At 38.9% G+C, this 23325-nt stretch overlaps 1 protein-coding gene across 4 annotated transcripts in view; it reads right to left on the reverse strand.

Moving 5' to 3' along the window:
* rgs12 (regulator of G protein signaling 12) overlaps positions 1 to 23096 on the reverse strand; it is a 53691-nt gene extending 30595 nt beyond the window's left edge. The window contains exons 1-6 of one of the 4 annotated variants that reach the window (XM_023333989.1): positions 22826 to 23087; positions 22334 to 22497; positions 20340 to 21612; positions 19082 to 19321; positions 16953 to 17969; positions 10424 to 10543 (exon numbers count right to left, since the gene is read on the reverse strand). In XM_023333989.1, coding sequence (XP_023189757.1) covers positions 10424 to 10543; positions 16953 to 17969; positions 19082 to 19321; positions 20340 to 21416 — 2454 coding nt within the window. In that variant the 5' untranslated portion in view covers positions 21417 to 21612; positions 22334 to 22497; positions 22826 to 23087. The other 3 variants (XM_023333992.1, XM_023333990.1, XM_023333991.1) reach the window with 3 other exon arrangements.
* Positions 23097 to 23325: the final 229 nt, after the last annotated feature.

Raw genomic sequence — 23325 nt, forward strand, 5'->3', positions numbered from 1 at the left:
GGACTTCCTTAAAATCACACCGTTTTCCAAATATTCCCCCAAGCCATAGAATCTGATTGACCCTTAACACTGAGTCACATTGGAACAACCTTTAAGAAAACATATTTTTTGAATGACCAACATGCAGTCAATAATATGTTCCGTCAACCACATTTAGCAGAGTTATTATCTGAAAAAGCATACCGTAAGTAAAATTTGGAAATGGTAAATAGCCTAAAAATTCTGGCAAGATTAGCCGACCAGTTTGTGTCAACTCAAAATGGGGGACCAGAGCCAACAGGTTGTGCCAAAGGAGAAATGAGTCAGCAAGGGCAACACACACTCCGCAAGAGCAGAGATTTATTGTTTTGCTTGAGGTGGCAAGAACCAGTATAAAACGTCCAGTTCTCTGCAGGACATTTTATGCTTCACAGGAAGAAACGAGTTCAGAGAGTGAACACACTTCTCTGATCTTACGGAGTATGTCTCAAACACAACTCACCTGACAATATTTGGCCATTTGATTATTTGCAGTTTCAGAATCAAACAGACCACTTCTAAAACACTGATTATGTGTGACTAAATGTAGAGCTTGAGCTTGAGAACGCTATCAGTTTGAAAGTAGAAAAACTAATAATCAAATTTCAGAATTCGATATTACAACTCATAGTTTCATAGATTAGATTACATATTCTCCACTCAAATCCATAGTACTTTGGATGGCTATTTATATATTAAAATCAACCTAATGCTAGTGCCAGAAACTATGTAATAATAAACAAAATATAGAATGAAAAACTTCTTAGCCATATCCATGTTATACATATAAACAATAAATTCAGTAAATTCATTAACTTTTAATTTATAAGTGCATTTTTTCAGTTCACTAAGCTTCTAAACTGCTTGCAGAAAAGTATTCAGAGGCCAATTTCCCATACTAATGATTTTACAAGTGTCTGCTGCTAAGCACAGACTAATAGTTATAAAATCTAATTAAAATATACATGACTACTAAAACCAATAAAAAGAAAAATATGTGGGGTGTTTCACCAGGAGTGGTTTATTAAAGGTTCTGCCAAAAGAAAAACAAAACTACAGTACATGTAAGAACTATTATGCTTAATGACTGCATGCTTTGCTTGGCAAAAAAAAGAGAAGCTGTGCACAGCTGGGTAGTAGTACTTTTTGATGCCCAATTACCTCTGTATGTGATCATTTCTGTCTAACAGGGTCTTAAAATCTCTTTTCTGTAACTGGGAATTTTTAGCTCGGTAAAGAATATACACTTTAAAAATGTGATTATTTTTCATAATGCTGTACATTGTAATCATAGACTGGTTAAAATACTTTTCCTTCACAGCCACACTTTGAGAAAGACGGCAATCCACATTAATGGCATCTCTAGACAAAATCTTATGTACGAAATTATGGAATGCAACATTTTCGAATAGTAGCACAATCTTACTCCCTGCCAACATTGCCACAGTGGTGCCAAGATAAATTTGTCACAGTTGTATGCAAACGTTTTTAATTACTGTTCTGACTCCACATGTGGGCACGTTTGGACAGGAGCCTTTTTTTTCTCGTAGACATTTTCCAACTTCTAGAGATCAACATATCTGACTTACTTCAATGGTATGTTCTTTTGCCTTTCTCATTTTGAAGAGTGGCTAAGAGAAGATCATTTTAATATCTCAAGAAATTAAATTTCCTCAACACCGATCAACAAACTAGAACTGACAAAAAGTTACATTAGTTACATTTATTCTAAAGTGATTGGGAGGTAATATGTGAGGCACTGATGATTTAATTGTTTTGTTACTTTTCATGGAGTTGTTTCTAAACTGAGCAAAACTACTCTCATTTAGGTCTGAATGGTTCTAAAAGTGATAGAAAATAAAAGTTCAGTTTTAACAAGTTTACTCATTTGTGACATTATGAGAATCAGAATTAACACTGTTTGGAGGAATGGTGATAAAACCTCTGACCTTGCAACTGCTGGATATCCACTAAGTCACAAGTTACACAAATAAATTAAAAGGATGACTCTGTAAAATAATGATCACGTAGGCCAAGTACAAACACCACAATAAGACATGGAATCTAAAATCAATAGAATGAGACCGCTAAAATCTGTTCTCTAGAAAAGTAAAACATACTGACTCATACGTTTTCTCAATTCTGATGTGGTAAAACCTTTAATCTAGGATTAGTAAGAAGTTTAAACAAAAATATTTGTATTTATTTTAAATCAGAAGTATGCAAAATGTGACTCCTGGCCTCATGGGGTGTTTTACGTACAGGAGCGACACTGATCCTGTTCCATCATCTGATTTTCCCTTCCTAACACGCTCTGCTCCAGGGTGATATCACGAGGAACAACACGCACAAATCTCTTTAGTGAGAATAAACAATCACACACACAGGAATAAACTTGTGTGCAGTTCTTATCTTTAGGTGCCTGAATGTGTTTTTATTTATAATTTTAGGGTATGAATGAGTTTTCTGTGCCCTTGTGGGGGTGTGTGTGCGTGTGTTGGGTCAAGGGGCTGGGAGAATGCTCTTTTCTCACAGATGTGTTCAGTTAAATAATGTCCTGAGCTGCTCACCACCACAGTGTCAAAACTTCTTAACCCTCCACAAACAACTGCACATTCATCCACAACTACCAAGAACAAATCACTAGTCAATTCTTTCACATTATATATTAATCAGTCAGTCCAAGGATTTAGAATCAATAAAAATTGCTGCGTTTTATCCAGTTTACTGGCACAATGTGTATAAAAGCCTTAAGCATACACACAGACACAAATAGATTCACACAGCCAAATCAATTAGCTTTAATGATGGAGTGATCAAATGGAGGAATCAACAGGTGTCCCTTTAAGTCAAAAGAGCCAGAAAGAGCCTAATGATTGGCTCAAACGGGTCATGTGATCTGTCATTCCTGAGATGGGCTTCTCAACTACAGTTTTAGTGCATCCAGTTCATATTAAATTAAAAGAAATGCAGGTCAACAAATGTAACAGAAAATATATATTTTTTTGTATACATGTAACATAAAAGGTTATTAACTCAAACTATTAGAAACACATTGATATCTTGAGATAAACTTGGATCATTTGCTGTGGTTGGACATGGTAAGGATTGTGTCAGACAGCTTGAATCCTACATATATATGTATATATATATTTAGTGAGAGTGAGACAGACATGGCCAAAGAAATTCAACACATATCAATCGAACATACAGAGACACAAATATTGAACTCATTTACTCACTGGATCTGCAGGCATTTCAGTAAAAGTTTGCTGCTCCATGAAGACGCGTAGTCCTCAGCACCGCATGTGAGAGATCTTTTAAGTGAACATTGTCGTTAGCTGTCTAATAGGGGTGTGTATGAGAGAGGAGAGACTAAGTGCTGGTTTTCAAATGTCCAAACGGCTACAGAATGTCGCTGTCACCAGATTCCCCCTTTCCTCCCGTGCGCTCTCTCTCTCTCTCATCCCTCCCTCTCCTCTTCCTCCTCTTTCCTCTCTATCGTCTCCCCTTCCCTACCTCAACCCACCCCCACGCTCCCCTTACTCCCTCCCTCCTTCGCCTTTGCACCCACCCTCACATAATTTCTATTCCTCCCACACTGCTGCCGGCTGACACACACACACACACACACACACAAGACAAATGTGTAGGCATTACTGCAAAACCCCTCGTCATTAGGCAACACACACCCACACAAAATTAGCGCAAAGTTGAATGTGTTACCCTCAGCGCTCTTCAGTTGTCGGCTCAGTGTGCCCCACACATGTCTGGAGAATAAACTGACAGTTTTGATGTTTGGGAGGCGGAGGGGGGCTCAAAAAAGCAAACAGACGAAGAGGAGGGGGGCATTGAGTGAACGACGCAATGATTTGTTCTGAAAGACAGAGACTGACAGCTAAGACAGCTACCTGCAGGAAGCGCTACGTGTTAAAAAGTGGCTGCATTCCTCAACATGCCTTGACACACAGTGGAGGTACTCACCCCAACACTTTCTACCGCACGCACACCCCTGCTGTCTGACTTGGCCCAGGGGTGATAACAGCGAATGTAGCACCACTCAATGACACCGACTGCTGATAAATAACCAGCAGCCAAGAGGCGTTTACTGGCAATCAACAGGGACAGAATGTGTTTTCACAGTATTATAAACATAAACAACATACAGGTGAAAACAGATGTTCACATATATTGACTGAAAAAGACAGCATTTTTTTTTTCACTTTCTCATGTTAAAGCTAAATGTTACCTATTTTAGGTCGATTAGTATTATCAAATATATTTGTATTTAATAATTGCCAGAATAACTCCATATCACCAGACAGAACCGGTGTAACTGAGTCAGGCTAATAGGGCGGCTTTTCAGCTCTGCCTCAAAATAATTTAAAAAGCAATGTTTTCTTTGAGCCACTTTACAACAAATCTGGCAGAATTTTGTTCTGTCTTTGAGAAGAGCACCACACACCTACAACAAAACGTCCCCATAAAATGATGCTACCACCCTTCCACTTCACAGTTGAGATGGTGGTTATTCATTAAGTATTCTGACAATTAGTCAGAAATAAAAATGGCAAATTATCCAGATTTTTCATTTAATCACTTAAGCCTTGCCTTTTTATACAATATTATAAATTTTCCTTAAAGAAAATGCTAATTAATATAATATTATAAGGACGTGTAATAATTCCATTCCTTTTTTAAAGTAAGATAATAAACATCTTATTGCTTGAAATACAATAACAGCCTTTCTTTAGAGTATGCCTCATTATCTGTAGCAAGTTATGAATCTGTGGCAAAAGAAAAATACTTCTAGCACCAAAAGTGAAAAGCTTAGACCTTTCTGATTGAATTAACATCAATATAGTGTAGGGTTGATCGGGTGATTGATTCTCCTGATTAACCGATAAACAATTGAACAGAAAAGGTGCTTAATAAGACACTTTTTTGTACAGAGTTTGAACCAGATGAAGATGAAAACTATGTCACTTGAAGATTTGAGCACAGAACATTTTTACAGACAAAAGTTGTTGCTTTTTATCTCAAATGCAAAATGTCGATATTTTTTAGTACAGTTTTGGTTCAATTGCTGCTCTGAGAATTACTGAACTGCTAAATTAGTTGACAATTATTTTAATAATCGATTACCGGTAATCCTACTAATTGTCATAGCCCTACTTCCATCTTCCTTCTTTGTCCGTCACCCCTCAACGGAAAATTTAAGTGGAAAAATGTAAGTTGTTTTTAAACCATAATGTTTCAAAAGCTTTGTGTATCTTCATTCTTGTAGTTGGAGTGTCGCCATACCTAAAAAGAATTAAAGCTGGTTGAAATTGAGTTTTTAATTTATTTGCTCAGATCAGGCTTTGGAGACGCACCAATTTTTTTCAAACAGACACCAAGCGTCTATTTGAAAAGATCATTACATAAAACAGATGTTTGACGGTTCAGAAGAGACGTATAAAAACCTTGAATTCAGCTTTAATGTGATGTACATCCTCTTAAAAGGCTCGACAGAACAGCACTTAATTAGAGCAGTGATGTAAGATGTTATTGGTTGTGCTCTCTCACCAATTCCTCGAAACAGAAAGCTGTTTTGTTTTTGTTTCTTTTTTTTATATTAAAAGGCCAACTGTTAAGTTTATTAGATTTTAGAAACATCTGTCTCACTGAAGTCACATTTGTGTGTTTAGATCCAAACTTACAGGATGTTAGGAAATATCTGCGTAGTTGGGATGTCCGTAACAAGGTTTGAGTCAAATATGTTACATTTACCAAAACAGTGAAGCTACAACTAATGTTGTAGGGCAACTGTAGTTACAATGTAGCTCACCCCCATCAGCATGTGTATGAGTGAATGTAGTATGAAGCGCTTTGGTGACTAGATGAAGCACTTTATTTCCTTTAAGTTTCTTTTTTGAAATGTAATGCTGTCAGTGTAACTTTTTTAGAAAGCACATGATGGAAAAACAAATCTTCCTACTTTTACACAAACAGCCACTTATGAGTGCAGGATATTCTAAAAGATAAAGGAAGTTTCTGCACAGCACAGAACAATGTTTTAGTCCCCAGAAATGCTACATGCATTAATCATTCAATTTGAGTGTGTTTGAACAGCAACCAGCCACACAATAACCCAATTATTCATATATATAACTTGCATGACTTTCTTACAAGTCATATTTGCGCATTTGACCTCTAAATGATTAGTATTGCTTAATGTTATTTGCCAGTCTTCCTTGTGTGAAAACTTAACACACGTGGGACCATCCCAGCACAAGTTTTATATCAATCACATGAACATTTTTTATTTTTATTCCATGTTGTCCTTTTGAAAAAGTTAATTTAATTAGCTGCCTGCAAGGGGGATGGATATATTGTATTGGTGAGACGCAGTATTTACACTCTTACAGATTTATTCTTTACTTACGTTTTCATCCCAATTAAACAACTCAACGTATCTTAAAATATCAGACAAAATTAATGCAGAATGCAGTTTTCAAATGATGATTTTATAAATTTGGGGAAAGTAAAAGCCACCCAAACCGAGATTGCAGTACGTAAAAAAAATTATTGCTCCCTAAACCTATTAACTGGTTGTGCCAAACTTGGTGGCCACCCTCTTCTTTGCAAGTTAAGTCAATACAATTAAATGCTTTGGGAGAAATTAACAACCTGTTTAAAATCTTGTCACAGCATTTTGTTTTAATAAAGTCTGGACTTTGGCTTGGCAACTCTAAAACCATCTTTTTGTTTTTTTGGCTTTGGTGTGTTGATGTATATGGAGTCCGCCTTGATGGTGTACTTCGCCTGATTGCCCCAAGTGAGCTTGGGGTTAAACTCTTGAATCAAAGGTCAGACACTACTTCAGGACTTTTCTGGTGGAGAACAAAATTAATAGTCGACAAAACAAGACGAGACAATATATGTTTCTCATCATTATCCTTCACGTAGAACAATAAAATTAAGGCGCAGTTTTGTTCAGTTAAGTTTAAAGTAAACACAGAATGAAATAATTAAATATAACATGAAAAAATAAAACATAATTAAAGAAACACACCAGAATATTTGCACATTCGACAATGTAACGGAATGCACACCTTTCGCCTTATTAGCTCATCAGTTCACAGAATAATTTCCCAAAAGTCATAGGAATCATAAAGATGTTTTTCTCAAATGTAGTTTGGAACTTTGCGTTCCTTTTCGGTCAGAAAGGTTTTTTGGTCTACAGTGGAGGCCATTTTTTTCAAGTCTATTTTTTTATTGAACCACTTAATGACCTTAGATATGACATGTGGGGCCATAGTTAAGGTCACTTTAATCACTTTTTATGTGACCTCCTAGATTTAATGTTGTTACACTCTTGACGTTTTATTGGTTGGCAGGCCTCGCCTGAGAAGATTTAACACTGATGCAAAAATTTTAAATATAATGTCAAATGAATAATAAAGCATAAATGTTATGCTTTGTGATCACTCAGACGACAAAGCATAGAATTAGCCTGAATAGATCTGCCTTTATGGGTCAGGCACATTGTCACCAATGACATCAATGACGATCTAGAATGTTTTTTCATCTGTATCTGCCGATACAGATATTATCGGATTGGTGCAGCTCTATTTGTTACCCTTTCCAAATAGAGATCAATGACTTTGTTTCTGATCTGTTTTTGTATTTGTTTAGCATGTGATGTGTTGCTTGTTGCCGTATTTTATCTTGTTTCATGTTGTCAGACAGTTCCTAATAAAATAATTTCTTGACTGTAGAGGCTGGTGGAATTAACTTTTATGGTTAACTGCAGTTAACCATAAAAGGTCAATTTCTGGTCAATTGACCAGAAATTGCATTTTATATTTACTTTGAACTGCCTTGTTGCTAAAAATGTGCTACATAAATAAAATTACATTACCTTATTGTTACTGACTGATTCTACACTTGGTTCAATTTAAATGTAATTTAAATGTGACAAAAAAAATACAAAAGAGAATAAATCTGGAAAAAGACTGACACCTATTTTCAACACTGTTCATATTATCTGGTAAAATAACTGTTAAAGAAGATTATTGGATCACTGAAATGTGAAGCATTATTCAAAAACAAGCATTATTCAAAACAAGAAGAGTGTTCAGTCTAATGCTCGTCTTTAAAAATTAAGCCCTACTCTATCACTAGTAAGCCTATAGATCTGGCCTGAATGTACATACAGTATTACATATTCAGCAGTAAAACATATTTGAATTTTCACCATGACATCTGAAAGCTCCTAAATGTGTGCATACATATACGTGGATCTACATATCCTTTGTGCTTTCTGTGTCAGTTCCTCACTAATGAGTTGAATGCCAGCTTGTTGCTCATTGGAGCTCGTTAGAAGAGCCAGCCAACACTTAGAACCCATTTACCCCCCACCACAATCACCACACAAATACACACACACAAAAACCAACCCTTCTCTTCCCCCCCCCCCCCGATACACAGCACAAAGCTCTCTCTGTTTGTGAATATTACAGCATGTGCGGCAAGAGAAAAAGGCCTAACAGCCGGAAGAAAATAAGTAGAATAGAGGCGGCAGGAAGAGCTAAGAAACAAAAATCTTTGACGTGGGATGACGATGGGACATCTAAAACTCATGCAAACAATGTGCAGTTTAACCTTTCCAACAGAGCTGATGACAATGAAACAAAGGGAATAAAATAACATAAAATTTGGCAACAGCATCCAAAACAAATAGGCTTAAGGTTGAGGTCAAATATTCACAATAACCTGTGTTACTGTAGAGCTGCTGCGCTTCCTTACATGTCACCGTCCGACTGTTTGCCTCTGCAAGTAATTTGCGAAATCTCTTCACAGTAAACTCTAAAACAGCTTACTTTCAATTAATCCTTTACAAAAAGAAGTAGTACAGTGTACGGTAAAGTTGAGCAGAAATAAATAAAAGCTTCTCTGAAGAAGACCCAGTCTTTTTCTCAAAAGTGTAAACACCCCAGGTAAAATCCAGAATAGAAACTATGAAAAAATATTTCCAAACCCTATCCAGTTTTGAATATGAGACACACCTCCAAGTTTGCCTGAACACAGGTTTTGGCACTCCATCTCTCACTCTGCTTCCTGTTGCAGTCAACCAAAGGAAGAATGACAACAATGTATGGAAAAAAATAAAAACGTCACAACTGAAGCAGCCGTGGTGAGTTTGACTTGTCTGCTCCCAGGATGCCCCAGTCACCACTAAACACAGGAAACATTTAACTGTGCTCTGATTTCTATCTCAGGGCCAAAGCTACTGTTATGAAAAGAGCCTCAGATGGCAAAACTCTCCTTCAGACATAAACACACAGACAAGACTTTGTGGCAACAACACTGCAATTTATGCTTTTTGTTCAGTCTTAGTCTTTTAGTTATATTTTAGAAAAAAAAATAATACAATGGAAAATAAAGTATTGAAAACTGATTCATCTAATAGTAGCAATGTCTATTTCACCATCTGAGTACTAAAATACACAGGTCAAATCTTGACTTTATGAAACAAGATCTAAATAGGCACATTGTTAGGGATATCTCGTGCTTCTCAAATGACTGTACTCCAGGTCATTTCTTGAAGATAAAAAAGGAGAAAAATGATCATTTCTGTGACAGTGGAGCCATATAACGCTGAGTCGAGCTGCACACAAGATCCAGTGCCTAAGTTCAAGTCCGGTAATTCAGTTTGCCACATAATTTATTTCAGACCCATAACCAGAGCTGGAAACAAACGTAGGGTTTTCCTTGAAGTTAGTTCAAACTAAATGAAGCTACAGAGCAGATTTCAAATTGTAAGGATCTAAATACCAATAAGATCAGTGACTAGAATTTGAAGAAAATGATTGATTCAAACGATCGATTCCTAACATTTCAAACCAGTCTGCTCATTCCTCTTCGACCTTTGACATCAACAAGTCCTTCTCGCCAACGTAGCAAGAGCTCACTGGATACTTTCTCAATTTTCTGACCATTATCCAACAATTTGAGGGACAATACAGACGTACTCAATAAAGCAGCCAGGGAATTTAAGTGTTTAATTGAAACCATCAGTTTTCCGATAGTAATAATGAAGTCCTGAAAAGATATTGCTGAGCACCAAGAGTTCATGAGGGGGAGGCCTTTTAAATCTAAGAACACAAATTGGAAGGTTGAATCACCGGAAAAGAAAAAAGACTATCTTCTTGGAGGATTTGTTTCTAAACATTGATACAACACCTTCAGCAACCAAACTTAGTGTCATTCTGTCACAAAAAAGCAATGCTGAATGTTTTTCTTTCATAGACAGATTTTGTTAGATTTTACTATGTATACTATTTCTATGTTAGCATTCACTGTTTGTTTGTACAAAAACCAAAAACACACAGTTTGTGTGAGGGTGAATGTTGCTCACCTCCAAGTTGTCCAGGGAGCGGGCCATGCTGAGGCGTTTGGAGCGCCCAAAGGAGCGTCTGGCTGAGGAGCGCTGCGGCAGAGGAGGGAACCCCATCGTCAAGCCGCGAAACCGACCACCCTGAGGCCAAGACAATAAAATTAAGTTTGGTTTATGTGCTATAACAGATGTCACAATAAACAGCCTTTTGTCAAATAATGAGAAACCGCAAGAGATCATAGGACGGTGAATAACGAGAACCTGCTGTACACCATATCTTAGAAAAACACTTCTTTTTCTACAAATAGAATCTGTGCTCACAGATTGTCTTATATTCAAGTAACTAAATAGAAATAAAATACATAATTGAACAGGGTAGACAGAAGAATGGTTCTTTTGCATACTATTGTTGTATACTAGTGTTTATATAGGGTGACATGTTGAGACAAGGAGGCCTTTTTTAATATTTTAAACCAAGAAAGAAATCATTAATGATATATTCTTCAAAAAAGGACAATTTAAGTTAATTCAAGTACTATGTAAAAATACTTTTTGTCTTTAGCGACAAGCTATTTTTCTAACGTGAACCTTCAGGAAGCCTCAATTTATCTGAAATACTAGAGAGCTATGTTTCAATTATCAATTGGTAATTAATCACAAGCTATTTTTCAGACAGTTGGTCCCTTAGTTGACCTGGTAATAAGTATGCAGGCCAGACATGTTAATTTGACTAGATAAAAAAAATTAGAAATAGAGAAATGTGGTTAATCCCAATAAATTGTGTTGCAAATGCATGAACAAGAGGTCACTCTTCTAATATCCTTGATGCATATGTGTGCTTTGTCAGAAAACTTTCCATATTATTCAAATATTTGAGAAAAAAAAAAGACAAATACATGACAGGTTGACTGTTTTTACATGACCAGTTCATTCACCTACTTATAAAGTGCTTTAAAAACCAAAAGGCAACCAAAATGTTGTACAGGTCAATCAGTAAATACAAAGTTTACAATAAACAATATAATCGCCAGTAAAAGAAAACATAAAAGAAATAAGGGCCAGGAATTTATGAAATTAAAAGTCAGCTTGAAAAGGTGAGTCTCTAAAAGAGATTTAAATTTTTTATAGATCCCATGGGAACAGGGAGATTGTTCCAGGGATTAGTACCTTTAGCCGAAAAGGCTCCGTCTCCACACAGGTGGATTGCTTGGACAAATTCACTCAGAAATGTAACTTGTTACACATGAGGGTACATTTTTTTGCAATCATTTCAGTTTAAACAAGAATAAAATGGCAATTATATTTGGATGGTTGAAAAGAGTGATATGCATTTTTCAGGCACAGTGTGACATTTTATAGCACAATTAAGTATGTGTGTTGCCTTCAGTTTTTATAAAAATGCTGTGTATATCAAAAATAACTAAAAAGAAATGTGCTTTTGCTTCATTTAATGCCTTGATATTTTATTTAAGAAGCTCCTACCTTTTCTGACATTCCCCTTTACCAAGGCAAAGGAATCTTCATGAAGCCGTTTACAACCTTTCTTTGCAGCATTGCACTGCAAAATGGTTCCTATGATGAGCTCAGCAGACTAGCAGTTTGTTGCTGCCTCTAGTCTGGAGGAACTACACAATCCTCATTTGAAAATTTAACATGGCTGCCTTCCATGCAACCTTCGCAATAATTACAATAAAAATTTCCTAAGCTATAGATTGGCCATATTAATTTACAAATCCAACTTGTATTGGTACTTGAAACTAGAGCACAGATAAATGGTTTGTTTTCATTCCTGAATGAAAGTTTTGACTTCAGAAATAAATTAAACTCATCTCAATTGGCCACCTGCTCCTAGTTGACTGTTTGACATCATACAAGGAATTATTAATTTTTTTCTACTGCAGTTCACTTTTGAGAAGACTGATGAAACAACGTTCAATGAAGCTGAACAACTGCATTTTTGTATGTTGTTCCTTTAGAGCTCTTGATTAGTAATTATTTCAGTCATGTTAACCTTCCAAATCAGAGCAGCACAGGCTCCCTAGGCTTAGCTAATTGATATTATATGACTGACTATTTAACAGATTGATATTTCAGGAGAAATGGAGCATTGTTTCAAAGGTACCAACAAATGTGTCTGCATCTGTACGTTTTCCTAATTTAAGCACATTTTTTTCACCTACATGTTACATTCCTCATGGCACAGGCAGGCATATAAAGTACTTCTGTGTGCCTTTTGTGACAGCTGTTGAATCAATCCCACAATCCTAATCCAATGATGCGAAGCATGTTGCACAAAAAGATCAAAACAGCTACATCTTTTCACAGTCTTTGCCTATGATGATATGATGAATAATGAAGTGCAGCCTGCTAAAAACTTTAAAACATTATGATGTTTGCAGAAGTACTGGCCTGGAAAACAGCTAATTGGAATTAGAGCCCAACATCCGTGCAGAAAGTTGCTGCCATAAACTGTCTCACCTAGGAGCATCAGTCACAGGGGAAAGAACATTTACTATCTGAAGCCATTTAACAGTGACGTCATGTCACTGAGGACTGCTGTAAATCAGAGGAGACAGGGACTAATCAAGTGTCGCACTGACAACTGTTGCATTTGGAAAGCACAGAAATGACCTGTCATGTCTCTGAACTTCCACACGTAACATCTGCCTTATCTCCTCGCACTGTAGGAGACAGCATAGCGGAGTGGGCCCCGGGTGATAGCAGGAGATACGTAATTAAAAGACGCTGACAGGTTTGAGAGGACAGACGCGAGCTGAATCAGACCGCCTGTTTAGGAGGCGGTCGCTGCATTTCATCAGGCACCGGCAGTGGTGTTGCCTGGATACCGAGTCAACCCTACATCTGTGCATGTGCGTTTCCACGCACATTCAGATAATGAAGATTAAATGCGTAGGCGCAAACACTCTGACGTGACCTTTTTTTTGTTTGTTTTTAACCCAATTAGTCTTACATGAATTCAAGAAAAAAATCCAAAGACATTTAATGGAGAAGCACAAACTGGGGTTAAGAAGAAAAGTGATACAGAGCAGGGGTTGTTTTGGTTGGCACAGGAGACAGCTTTTTTTTTTTAAAGAGAAAACTGAGTTTCTGAGGAAAATTCGAAGCGCTCATCTGTGTAATTTGTTATCAACCTTCAAACATACAAACACACAATATCATTTAAAAAAACATCTTTCCTTTTTATAGCAAAATACTCTACATAAAAAAATCTAAAAATGATTGTAGCAAGATGGGTTAACAGCTACCACATTAAAACACAATCACTATGAGTATGTTTAACACTTCTTTATGACTAAGGATGTATCTGACAATTTAGAAATGAATAACCAAACTGCAAAACCAATTCATTCAGTTATTATTTATCGTTTCAGAAACGTCCAGATCAGTTCTTTGACCATCTCTCAGAATCATGACCAGTATTACCAGCAAGTATCAGCAGTCAAATTTAAGTCATGCCACAAGCATGGCATGTGGCTTTTCACTTGCAAAACTTTGTTGCAAGTGAAACAAACACAAATTGCGGCTGTTTAGACTTCAGTCGTGCATGATCTTCAAACATGACCACGTTTTAGTGTTAATGGACCTTGAAGGAAAAACAGGAAACTTTCCCAACAGGAAAGTTGGTGGGTGTGCAGGAAGCCAACAGAAAAAGAGAGACAGTGCCACCATGTGTTAAACAAAGAGCAAACATTAAGAGACACACAGCTACAAGCGAACGCTCAATTAATTAATAAATCAGAATGATCTATCTGGTTTAACTAATACCAGAGTAGAGGGACTGAGCCACAGAGGGATGAGGATTTTGTTCTGAAAACCTGACGGCTTCTTTACCACTTCAGTCTGAGGGCATTGTTCAGAAAGGTTAACATCTATCTTCCTGCTCCGAACAGTTTCTATACTTTGCCTTGGTATTGCTAAAGCTTCCTCTGATTGTCCCCACTCAGCTCCCAGGAATCCTCTCAACCAATCAGCTTAAAGATGAGAATTATCAACTTCTCTTGGTTTTAATGGAAACTCTCCTCAGGATCTGTCCTACATTTAACTTTAAGGTGCAAGGAGCTTTTCCTGCTTACAGGAATGGTAAAAAAAAAAAAGTGCACATTTTGCAATTAAAATAGTAATCACAGCTTATAGGCAAGCCTGACGAGATTTTTAAAAAATGGAAATTTCATAAGCAGAAATATTGTCCTAGTTCAATTCTTATCATTTAACATGCTTTTAATAAGAAGCCACAAAGAGTGAAACCATGATATAAGCTTTCAAAGACAAAGGCAGCCTGCCACTCCCTGCACCTGTTGCTCTCAATTAAAGAGAAAGACAGAAAACGAGGTAAAAATCAGTTCAACAGGCAGTTGAATAATGCTACTAAATGTAGCCGTTGTTTATTCTAAATTTTTGCAGTCTGTGAGTCAAGCAAAACTATAAATAAACAGATAGCATCAGAACTGTAGAAATCACACATGAATAATGTGTTTAACTCTGAATGACTGCAATACTCAATACTCAAAGCACCCCTGCAAGTTTTCCTCAAGCTGCCATGGTGTGTTTTTAGAAAATCCAGAGACTGCCTGAGGTCATGCTAAAAGTTAAAATTTCACATCAATACAATCTGCGAAAGCCTGAGCCAAAATGGTTGCTTAGGACTGGGATAAGTCCATGAACTCGGGTGCATATCAAACTGGGCCACAGTTGAAGGTCAGACTAAATGCTGCCATGCGAGAAAACAATTCCAAGCACAGCAGCAGTAATTTTACAACTTGATGTCAAAAACAGACCGGTCAAAGTGTTTTAACTACCTAAAATCAACACCTCAAAGTCTTTCACATGACATAGCAGGATACTAAGAAAGCAAACAAACATTCTTGAACAAAAGCAAGCCTGAAGAAGAAATGATACTGTCACAGAAATCAAATAATGTTATTGCAACTAAAAGTGAGTGTAGAAGCAAATGAATCTCTGGGTGTAGTTGTTTTATTTGTATAGTTGTTGTTTTGTTTTTTTTGTGGACGCCGTAATGTGATTTTTTTTTTTATTCATTTGAGGACATACTTGGGTATTCCCCACTGCTGAACCAGGAGGTTTTTCTGTGAATCGCCTTCGCACCAAATATAGAACTACCTTTCATCTCCATGGTCAAACATGGTTGGGGCAGCGTAACGCTGAGGGGATACTCCTCTTAAGCAAAGACACTGAAACTGATCAGAGTTGAGGAAAAGATGAATGGAGCTACAGACAGGGTAATAAAGGAAGAAAATCTGTTGGAGACTGTGATAGAGTCATGTGTATTCAACAAGGACAAGGACCGTTAAACAGCTAGAGCTACAATGAACTAGTTTAGATGAAATCATATCTGGGCTTTGATTAAGCCATCAGTGTTCAAATGGTGTAGTCAAAGTGCAGATATAATAATCTGTAACGAGATCTGAAAAAAGAGGATTACATACACTATCTGACTGAGCTTTAGCCATTTGGCAAAGAAGACCAAACAAAACTTCTGACTGGATGTGCAAATATGGTAAAGGCATAAAACAAAAGACTTCACAAAATATCGACTCACTTTTTAGATTTTGTTTGAAAATAAATTTGCATCAGTTACCTTCTATTTCTCAATGTGTGCGTTACTTTGTATTTGTCTTTCAGATAAACTGGCATTTGTCAGTAAAAGATAACAGAGTCGTACAAGTTCAAAAGTATGAATATTTTTACCACACACTGTGTTCTGGTAAAATCGAAGAAAGTAAGAGGTTTTATGTATTTTTTTAACATGAAAGTACATGTAAACATTCTGCCTAAGCATCTTTACAGGCAGGGGGTGAGATTATGGAGTATAGTCCAACTGGATAGTTGTGTTTTTTTTTGCTTCTTGGTCCTTTTGTACAGAAACAGTACAAAAACATATAAAAAGTCAGCAAATTTAGCTTAGTGAAAATGATTTCTAACGCAATGCATAATAATTTGAAATTCTATCACTTTGACGAATCTGCTCCACTGCAGAAGACAGGTGGTTTTCAGGTGACAACAGATGTCTGCTTAGTGCATAATATATGATCTGATACAGGAGCAGAGAGGATAAATAACTTATCCATCCACTTTTACCAAGTCTGGGAATTAAGACAGAATTATGCGCTGCTATTAGCAGGTAAATGTAGCATTTTTAAATCGAGAAGTTTAATGTCTGAGAAAAAAATGTGAGATTTAGTGTGGGTACTGTGAAAAGAGGACAGAAAATGCAGAGTGAGCGGCATGAATTTATAGTCTCAATAATATGTAGCCTTGAACACTCTCTAGTCATAGTAAATTTCCACGACAGGAATGTGTGATGCGGGGGAGCGACCTCTGACAGGGCTTTCTCATCTCACAGTCACTTTTAACACAACTATCTCACAGTCCAAAAACTGACTCTGTTCGAAGAAAATTTGTCTTTGGTTGATACTTGTGAAATAAACTGAATGAAATACGTGCAGGAAAAGTGATAAAAGTCTGACTGGTGCTGATGTTTTATATTTTACTAGCTTGATTAAAGACGTACCTTTTTCTCTCCCTCCTTTGAGTTCACCTCTCGTTTTTTCTCTCTTTCGGCTCGCCGTGCTCCGTTGCGCTCCCGGTCTCCGGCGCCGAACAGTTTCTTGGCCCACTCGTCTTTCTGAGCAGCCAGCCGGTGGCTGTGGAGGTGTGCAGGAGGGGGAGTGGGAGGAGGAGGTGGAGGAGAGGGAGGATGACTGACACCAGGTGGATGCATGCGGTCCCCTGGGGCCAGCGGGGCCCGGTAGCGGTCGGCAGGGATCTTATTCATGGGTGGGGGCAGGGTGCTGCAGTTGGCTGATGACCATCCGTCGGTGGACTCGGCGTACGACTCCTGATCGCTGCTCAGGCCCTGGAAGTGGCTGTGGTGGTGCTGGTGCTGCTGACGCCAGTCTCTCAGCACATGGACTGGCAGCCACCTCTGAGGCTCTACTCCTACTCCTCCTCCTCTCCTGTCTCCTCCCCCCATAGCTCCACCCAGCTTCCTCGCCGGGTAGTGATGCACATTGAGTCCTTGTGAGAGTCTGCTTGGCAGGTCAGGGTGAGCCAGGGGGAGAGGGTGAGGGAGGTCAGCGAGGTGCGGGTCGTGGAGGTAGTGACCGTTTCTCAGCATCGGAGGAGGTGGGGGAGGCGGAGGGGGGTGGGAGGCGGCAGCTCCGAGGATGGGGCTCCAGGCCTGCTGAGAGGAGGGCGGGCTGTCCCACTGGCGGGCCCCGGACATGTGGTTGTGACTGGGAGGGCCGCCGAGATCCACCAAAAGGACTCGGTTGCTCTTCTCCTCAGGTAAAAAGTTCCCGATTCCACTATCGCTGTTGCTGCTGGTGCTGTGGTTCTGTTGGGCGTCGTTGTCTGGATCGTGGAAGGCGCGGGCCCGGACCCCCTCGATGTTATCCCCCATGTCTCGGTAGAGGACAGAAACAAACTGGAGTAGAGGCTGAGAACTGGGTGGGAACTCCAGGCAGCCTCCTGTGTCTGGGTCAGGGGTGCACTCAAAGCCAAACCTCCTGGCCACACCTAAATGGACCTGTCCATACAACAGACACAATGCTCAGTACTTATACTTACAGGCACTGGTCATTAACATCCCAGAAAACATCTCAAGCCTCATGGATTTTTGGGCATTGGGACTTTTATGTAATCTTTATTTTATAGATTACATAAATATTTTATAGATTTGCTTAAGTACAAATATCTCTTTCACATTAAAACCACACGCTATCATCTGACAAATAAAATCAATGTAATGGAAGGATGATTTTAAAAAAAATAAAATGTACAAATAAAAATAAAGTATTGGAGTCATGACTTTGTAGCAAGGAGAAAGCATTCATTAAAAGTCACATGACGCTAGGTTTGCAGTTTGCCACAAGCCATTTAAGGAGCCCAGCAAATGAGGAAAAAGGTGTTCAGACTCAGTTCAGATGAGTCCAAAATTGAACTTCTTGGCATGCGGAACATTATGTGGAACGGATAACACTAAGATATAACCGAGCGTGAAACGTTCACCTTCTAGCATTAAAAAACAACTCTATCTTTACCCAGAACCAGTCTAAAATCCAAACAAGAGTGCAGACCTGAAAACTGACATACTCAGACACTCTTCCTAACTGAGCTTAACGTAAGTTTTACACAAGAATGTTAAAAGTTTCATTCTCTAAATGTGCAAAGCAGAACCAGAAGACTTACAGCTAAAAGCGGTTACAAACTCATCTTCTTTTTCAGATATTTCTTTGTTAAACTCTTTGTAAACCCTGTCTCATTTCCCTTTGCTGCGCAGTTTTGTACTGCTTTGTGTTCCTGTTTCAAAAATGTTCAAGAGGTGAGTGAGTACTTTTCCAAAGTACTGTTTTAATATATGTAGATTTTGTAGATCTTTAAGAACCTTAGGATTCCTCCGCAGAAGAGGGAAGTCTGGGCCTCCCTGCTTGGGCTGCTACCCCAACGACGTGACAACAGATAAGCGTAAGAAAATAGATGGTCTTTAAAGAGATTTTTACACTGATATGACTTAAAAATGAGAACTTTTTAAGTTCTTTAGTTTAAGTGCTTCTTTAAGCTAAAGAAGCAGCACTTCTTTAGTTTAAAATGCAAAAATATTGTACATGGCCAAAAAATGCTTCACTATCTCTGAATTACCTGGTGATGACATAGTTCTGGATCCACGATGAACACGTGACATGAAGTCCTTAAATTTCCTTCGTCGTCTCGCCCGTTGCTGAAGTGGCGATCATCGTGGTCGTCCGTGGCTTGCATGGTTACCAATCCGAAGAATCGGCGATCATCAGGACAACAGGCGCTGAAGGCGAGTTTTTCTGCAGGGTAGGTGGCCAAGACCTGACCTCTGTCGCTGCACAGGAGTACGCTGTCGTGCATGACCTGTCAGGGTGTAATGTATTCATTTTACTGCCGTGTAAACAAATGAAGTTCACACATTTACAAAGTGTAGTTAAAAAACACCATGTTTCAGTTAACTATTTAGTTTTTATATACAAACAGAAATAATTGTGTGATTCACCTCGCCCCTTTAAAGGTAATGGGTAAATGAATTTTTATAGAACTAAAATAATTTCACCCATGTAAATTAATTTAGGCTTTCATGAGTCATTCCTTTTCCAGGCAGGAAAAGCATTTAAAAATTAGAAATGGGTTTGAATTTTTTTGTGCATTTCTTTCTTGTCAACACCAACTATTATCACATTCATCATTCTACAGGAGCGTAATACTGTGTGCAGGCCCATGCAGGCACCTGCAGACCAATGCAGCTGCCTGAATGACTTGCTTAACTGTGGACGGTGATGCTGGTTAACCAGTATATTCTAATGTATGATAGGTTGGAGCCTTGAGTCTTTTGTTGTTGCTTGATTTAGAACATTTTAATCAATCTTTTTCCATCTGAGAATGATGGCTTTAATCAGATGGTTGAAACGTGGACACAGCTGACTGTTCATTACCAAACCTTCATCAGAACTGATTTTGGTATAGATAAAACATAAATGGTCTTTTCAAACAAACCTGCACCTACTTGGAATTGTGCGGACTCTGCTTACAAACAGAGTCTAATTCAGGGAAGTTATATTTGAGCACTCAGTAGAGTGGTGAAATATCCATTCAGAATTACGCCAAAAACTTGATGGCAGTGACAAAACTAGTTTAGTTTCTCTGCAACCTGCTAAGGGACCTTAATCTAAATGCTAATGAGAATATATATCTGTATTGGAGCCTGTATGTACAAATTCAAGCTGGTTTTGAATAGAGAAAGTCTACAGCAAAGTCAAATATATAAATACAACTGTTATTTTTTTAAGTACGTACTTGAGATTTTATGCAACAACAAGTGGGAAAAAAAACAATTAAAAAATTATCTAAGGCAGATAACTAGAAGAGTCAAGTTCACCTTCATGAGAACCAATGAATGAATCTTCTGCTCGGCCCTGAGGCGCCTCATGCTCCCTCTGATGGCTTGCAAACTGTCATTCTCCAGGTTGGTTCCTGTTGAGGCGAGCTCAATGGAGCCGAGATACCCAACAATCATCCCCACGTTAAGGATTCCTTCGCTGGGCTCAAGACCAAAGTCAGCACCTTCTCCAACATCCATATCTTGCTCTTCGTGGTGGTGAATGTGGAGGTGACGGAAGTCGGACTCCAGGAAGACAGAGTCATCATTCAGGACCTGGGCCATCTCTTCCTCAGAGAGCAGGTTGGGGTTGCTCTGGGTACAGGAGGCATTGTGGTACGGGTTGAACTCCGGATCGGACATCTGACGCGGCTTTGAGGACGAGCTCACCCCGGGCCTGTCCTTGTCCGAGCTACTGGAGGAGTGGCTGGAATTTTCAAAGATCATGTTGAAGATTCCTCCAGATTGCAACTCGGCCACCACCTTCTCTGCTCTGTTGATGCCAAGCTGCTTGGAATCCAGTTTGGGCTTGTACCAGCCTCCTTTCGTTCCACAGCCTGACCGGCCATTATTGTTGCCCACACCGTTATTGTAAAAAACATCCAGTTCGTCATCACTGGAGCAGGAATCCAGGTAGGCCGCCGTCATCGCATTACTGCTGTGATGGCGACTGCCGGTGGCCCGTTGAGGGTGGCGTCGGTGGCGCTCACCCTCAGCAATGATCAGCTTTAAAATGCCAGAGCAACGTCCAATCAGTTTGACGACATCTTCGTGCGATGCCTTGGAGACATTTATGTCATTGACAGAGAGGATGCAGTCTCCTGAGCGCAGCCCCACGTAGTCTGCGGGACTTCCTTTAAGGATGCAGCTGAGGACACAAGGACTTTGGCCTGTCAGCGTGAAGCCATACCCTGTTCTTCCTCTCGCAACCTCCACAGCCTGAATGCGGCCATACTGGACGGTGGAGGCGAGTTGGGGAGGCTGAGGGAATGTCAGCCCACTTCCAACACAGGGGCGCCTCTTGGACGACGAATCCACCTGCCTGGACATTGTGCCAGGAAACCTTCTCTTTTCCATTGATCGGATGGGTTTCAATTGATCATTTCACATCCTTGGTTTGAGACATGTTCGATGTCTTAACAGCTGGGCTGCTTTGAAAAGATGAGCAGCAGCTCAGAATGAAGCACATGGGTGAGAAGCAGGTCTCAAGCTTTAACACAGCTCTGTGAGTGGTCCCATCATGGTGTCAGTCCTTCCTCCTGGCAAAAGACACCTGAGGCAGAGAAGGAGAAGAAAGAATTCAGTCATGAGATTATTTTCAGTATTTCATAATATAAGGCTTTCCATCTAAAAAAATATTATATATTTCATTAAAATGTTATATATTTCTTGATATAATCATGTTATGTTTAAATATTATGCCTATATAAGTATACATACCATATATATAAGTATACATACTATATATATATATAAACTGAGAAACTATTTTCATCAGATGTAAGTCATAATTACATAAATTAACTAATTTTCGGCCAAGTATTCATATATTCAGATTCAGATTCATATAGAGGAACTGTAATTATTCCATTCATCTACAGAGAATCAGTATAACTGTTTACCTATATTTGGAGATAGAGGTGATGGGAGGAGACTGACGCACCAGTGCGGTGCTCCAGGTAAACCTACGAGTTCTGGAACAACTTCAGGCTACTTTTTTAAACTTCCGGTTTAGTTTTTGAATTCTGGTTGTTTAAGTTTATGTTAGACAGTTCGAGTACCGTAAATTATAGTTGTACAGAGATTACTGTTGACTTCATTAGCTAAGCACTCAAGTAGAATAGAGCATAGTTGTAAATGGCTCCAGACGAGAGGAATTGTTATCGTGACTTCACTCTCACAGCTGTATGTTTTTAAATTCTTTCGCATTAGTTTCGAAAAGTTTCTTCCTTTCCGTTTAGTTTCCTGCAGTTAGAACCGTGGCGTGCACCCACCCGTGCTAGAGCTTGAAGTCCCGCCTCTTTTTGTTCCACATCTTTGGAATGTCGGTTTGTTACCGTGGCAACGGGTATGCACACAGATCCGTCCCGCTCTGTCATTGGCTGTCCTGGCTGTCCTTTCAACGGGCCGCGCTGATCAACCGTCCCGAGAAGTTAGCCTGAGAAATCACAAGTAAAACTTCTAACGGTAACGGATTCCACAGGTGTCAAAAGCCTGCTAGCCTCGCTGTCCGGGAGCTGCGTTTTCGTGTCATTGTATCACGTCTTTATTTAGAAAGCAGAGTGGGGGTAAATTTACTTTACAATAACGAAAACAGCTGGGGTTATAAAAAAAAAAAAAAAAAAAAAAAAAGCCCGTCTTGAGTTGGGATGGCCAAGTTAAAGAGGTGGATGCAGTTTTTTTTTTCTTTCTTCCTCCCTTAATGTTCTGACAAATATATTTGCACCAGCGGGTTCGCTCATGCGTAGATTTAAAACAAGACTTACGTGTCTGTATCCAGCGGTCATGCTGCTCAGAGACATCCCATAGTTCTGTCGCTAAGGTTTGTTAGGTAAACTCTGAGGCGATGGGTAAACAAAAGAAAAAGACTACACCATCTGGCGAAGTAGCCTCACAAGAGGAGGAGGAGGAGGAGGTCTGGGAGGAGGTGTGTTTAGAGTGGGCAGCAAGGAAAAGGGCGTGCAGACGTGGTGGGACCCCCCGACTCAGACTAAAGCAAGGGCATCAGCAGAATGACTTTCAGTTTACTAGTTTTATGCAGGCTAGATTTGGACTTTAATAACATTTTCTCACCGTAAGAAATATTGCACAATAGACTTTCTGAAGCAAAATGAACCATTTTCCAATTATTTTAGTGTTTTATTTTGATTAGTTCAAGCATGTTAAATAGTGTTTATTAGACACTGCTAATAGTACCTAACAGGACCCAACCAACTACTCAGTTCATATACTTTGTAGTACATTGACTTTTCAGTAAACTAGCACT

This window comes from Xiphophorus maculatus, chromosome 5, assembly GCF_002775205.1.
Source record: "Xiphophorus maculatus strain JP 163 A chromosome 5, X_maculatus-5.0-male, whole genome shotgun sequence".
NCBI classification, from domain to species: domain Eukaryota; kingdom Metazoa; phylum Chordata; class Actinopteri; order Cyprinodontiformes; family Poeciliidae; genus Xiphophorus; species Xiphophorus maculatus.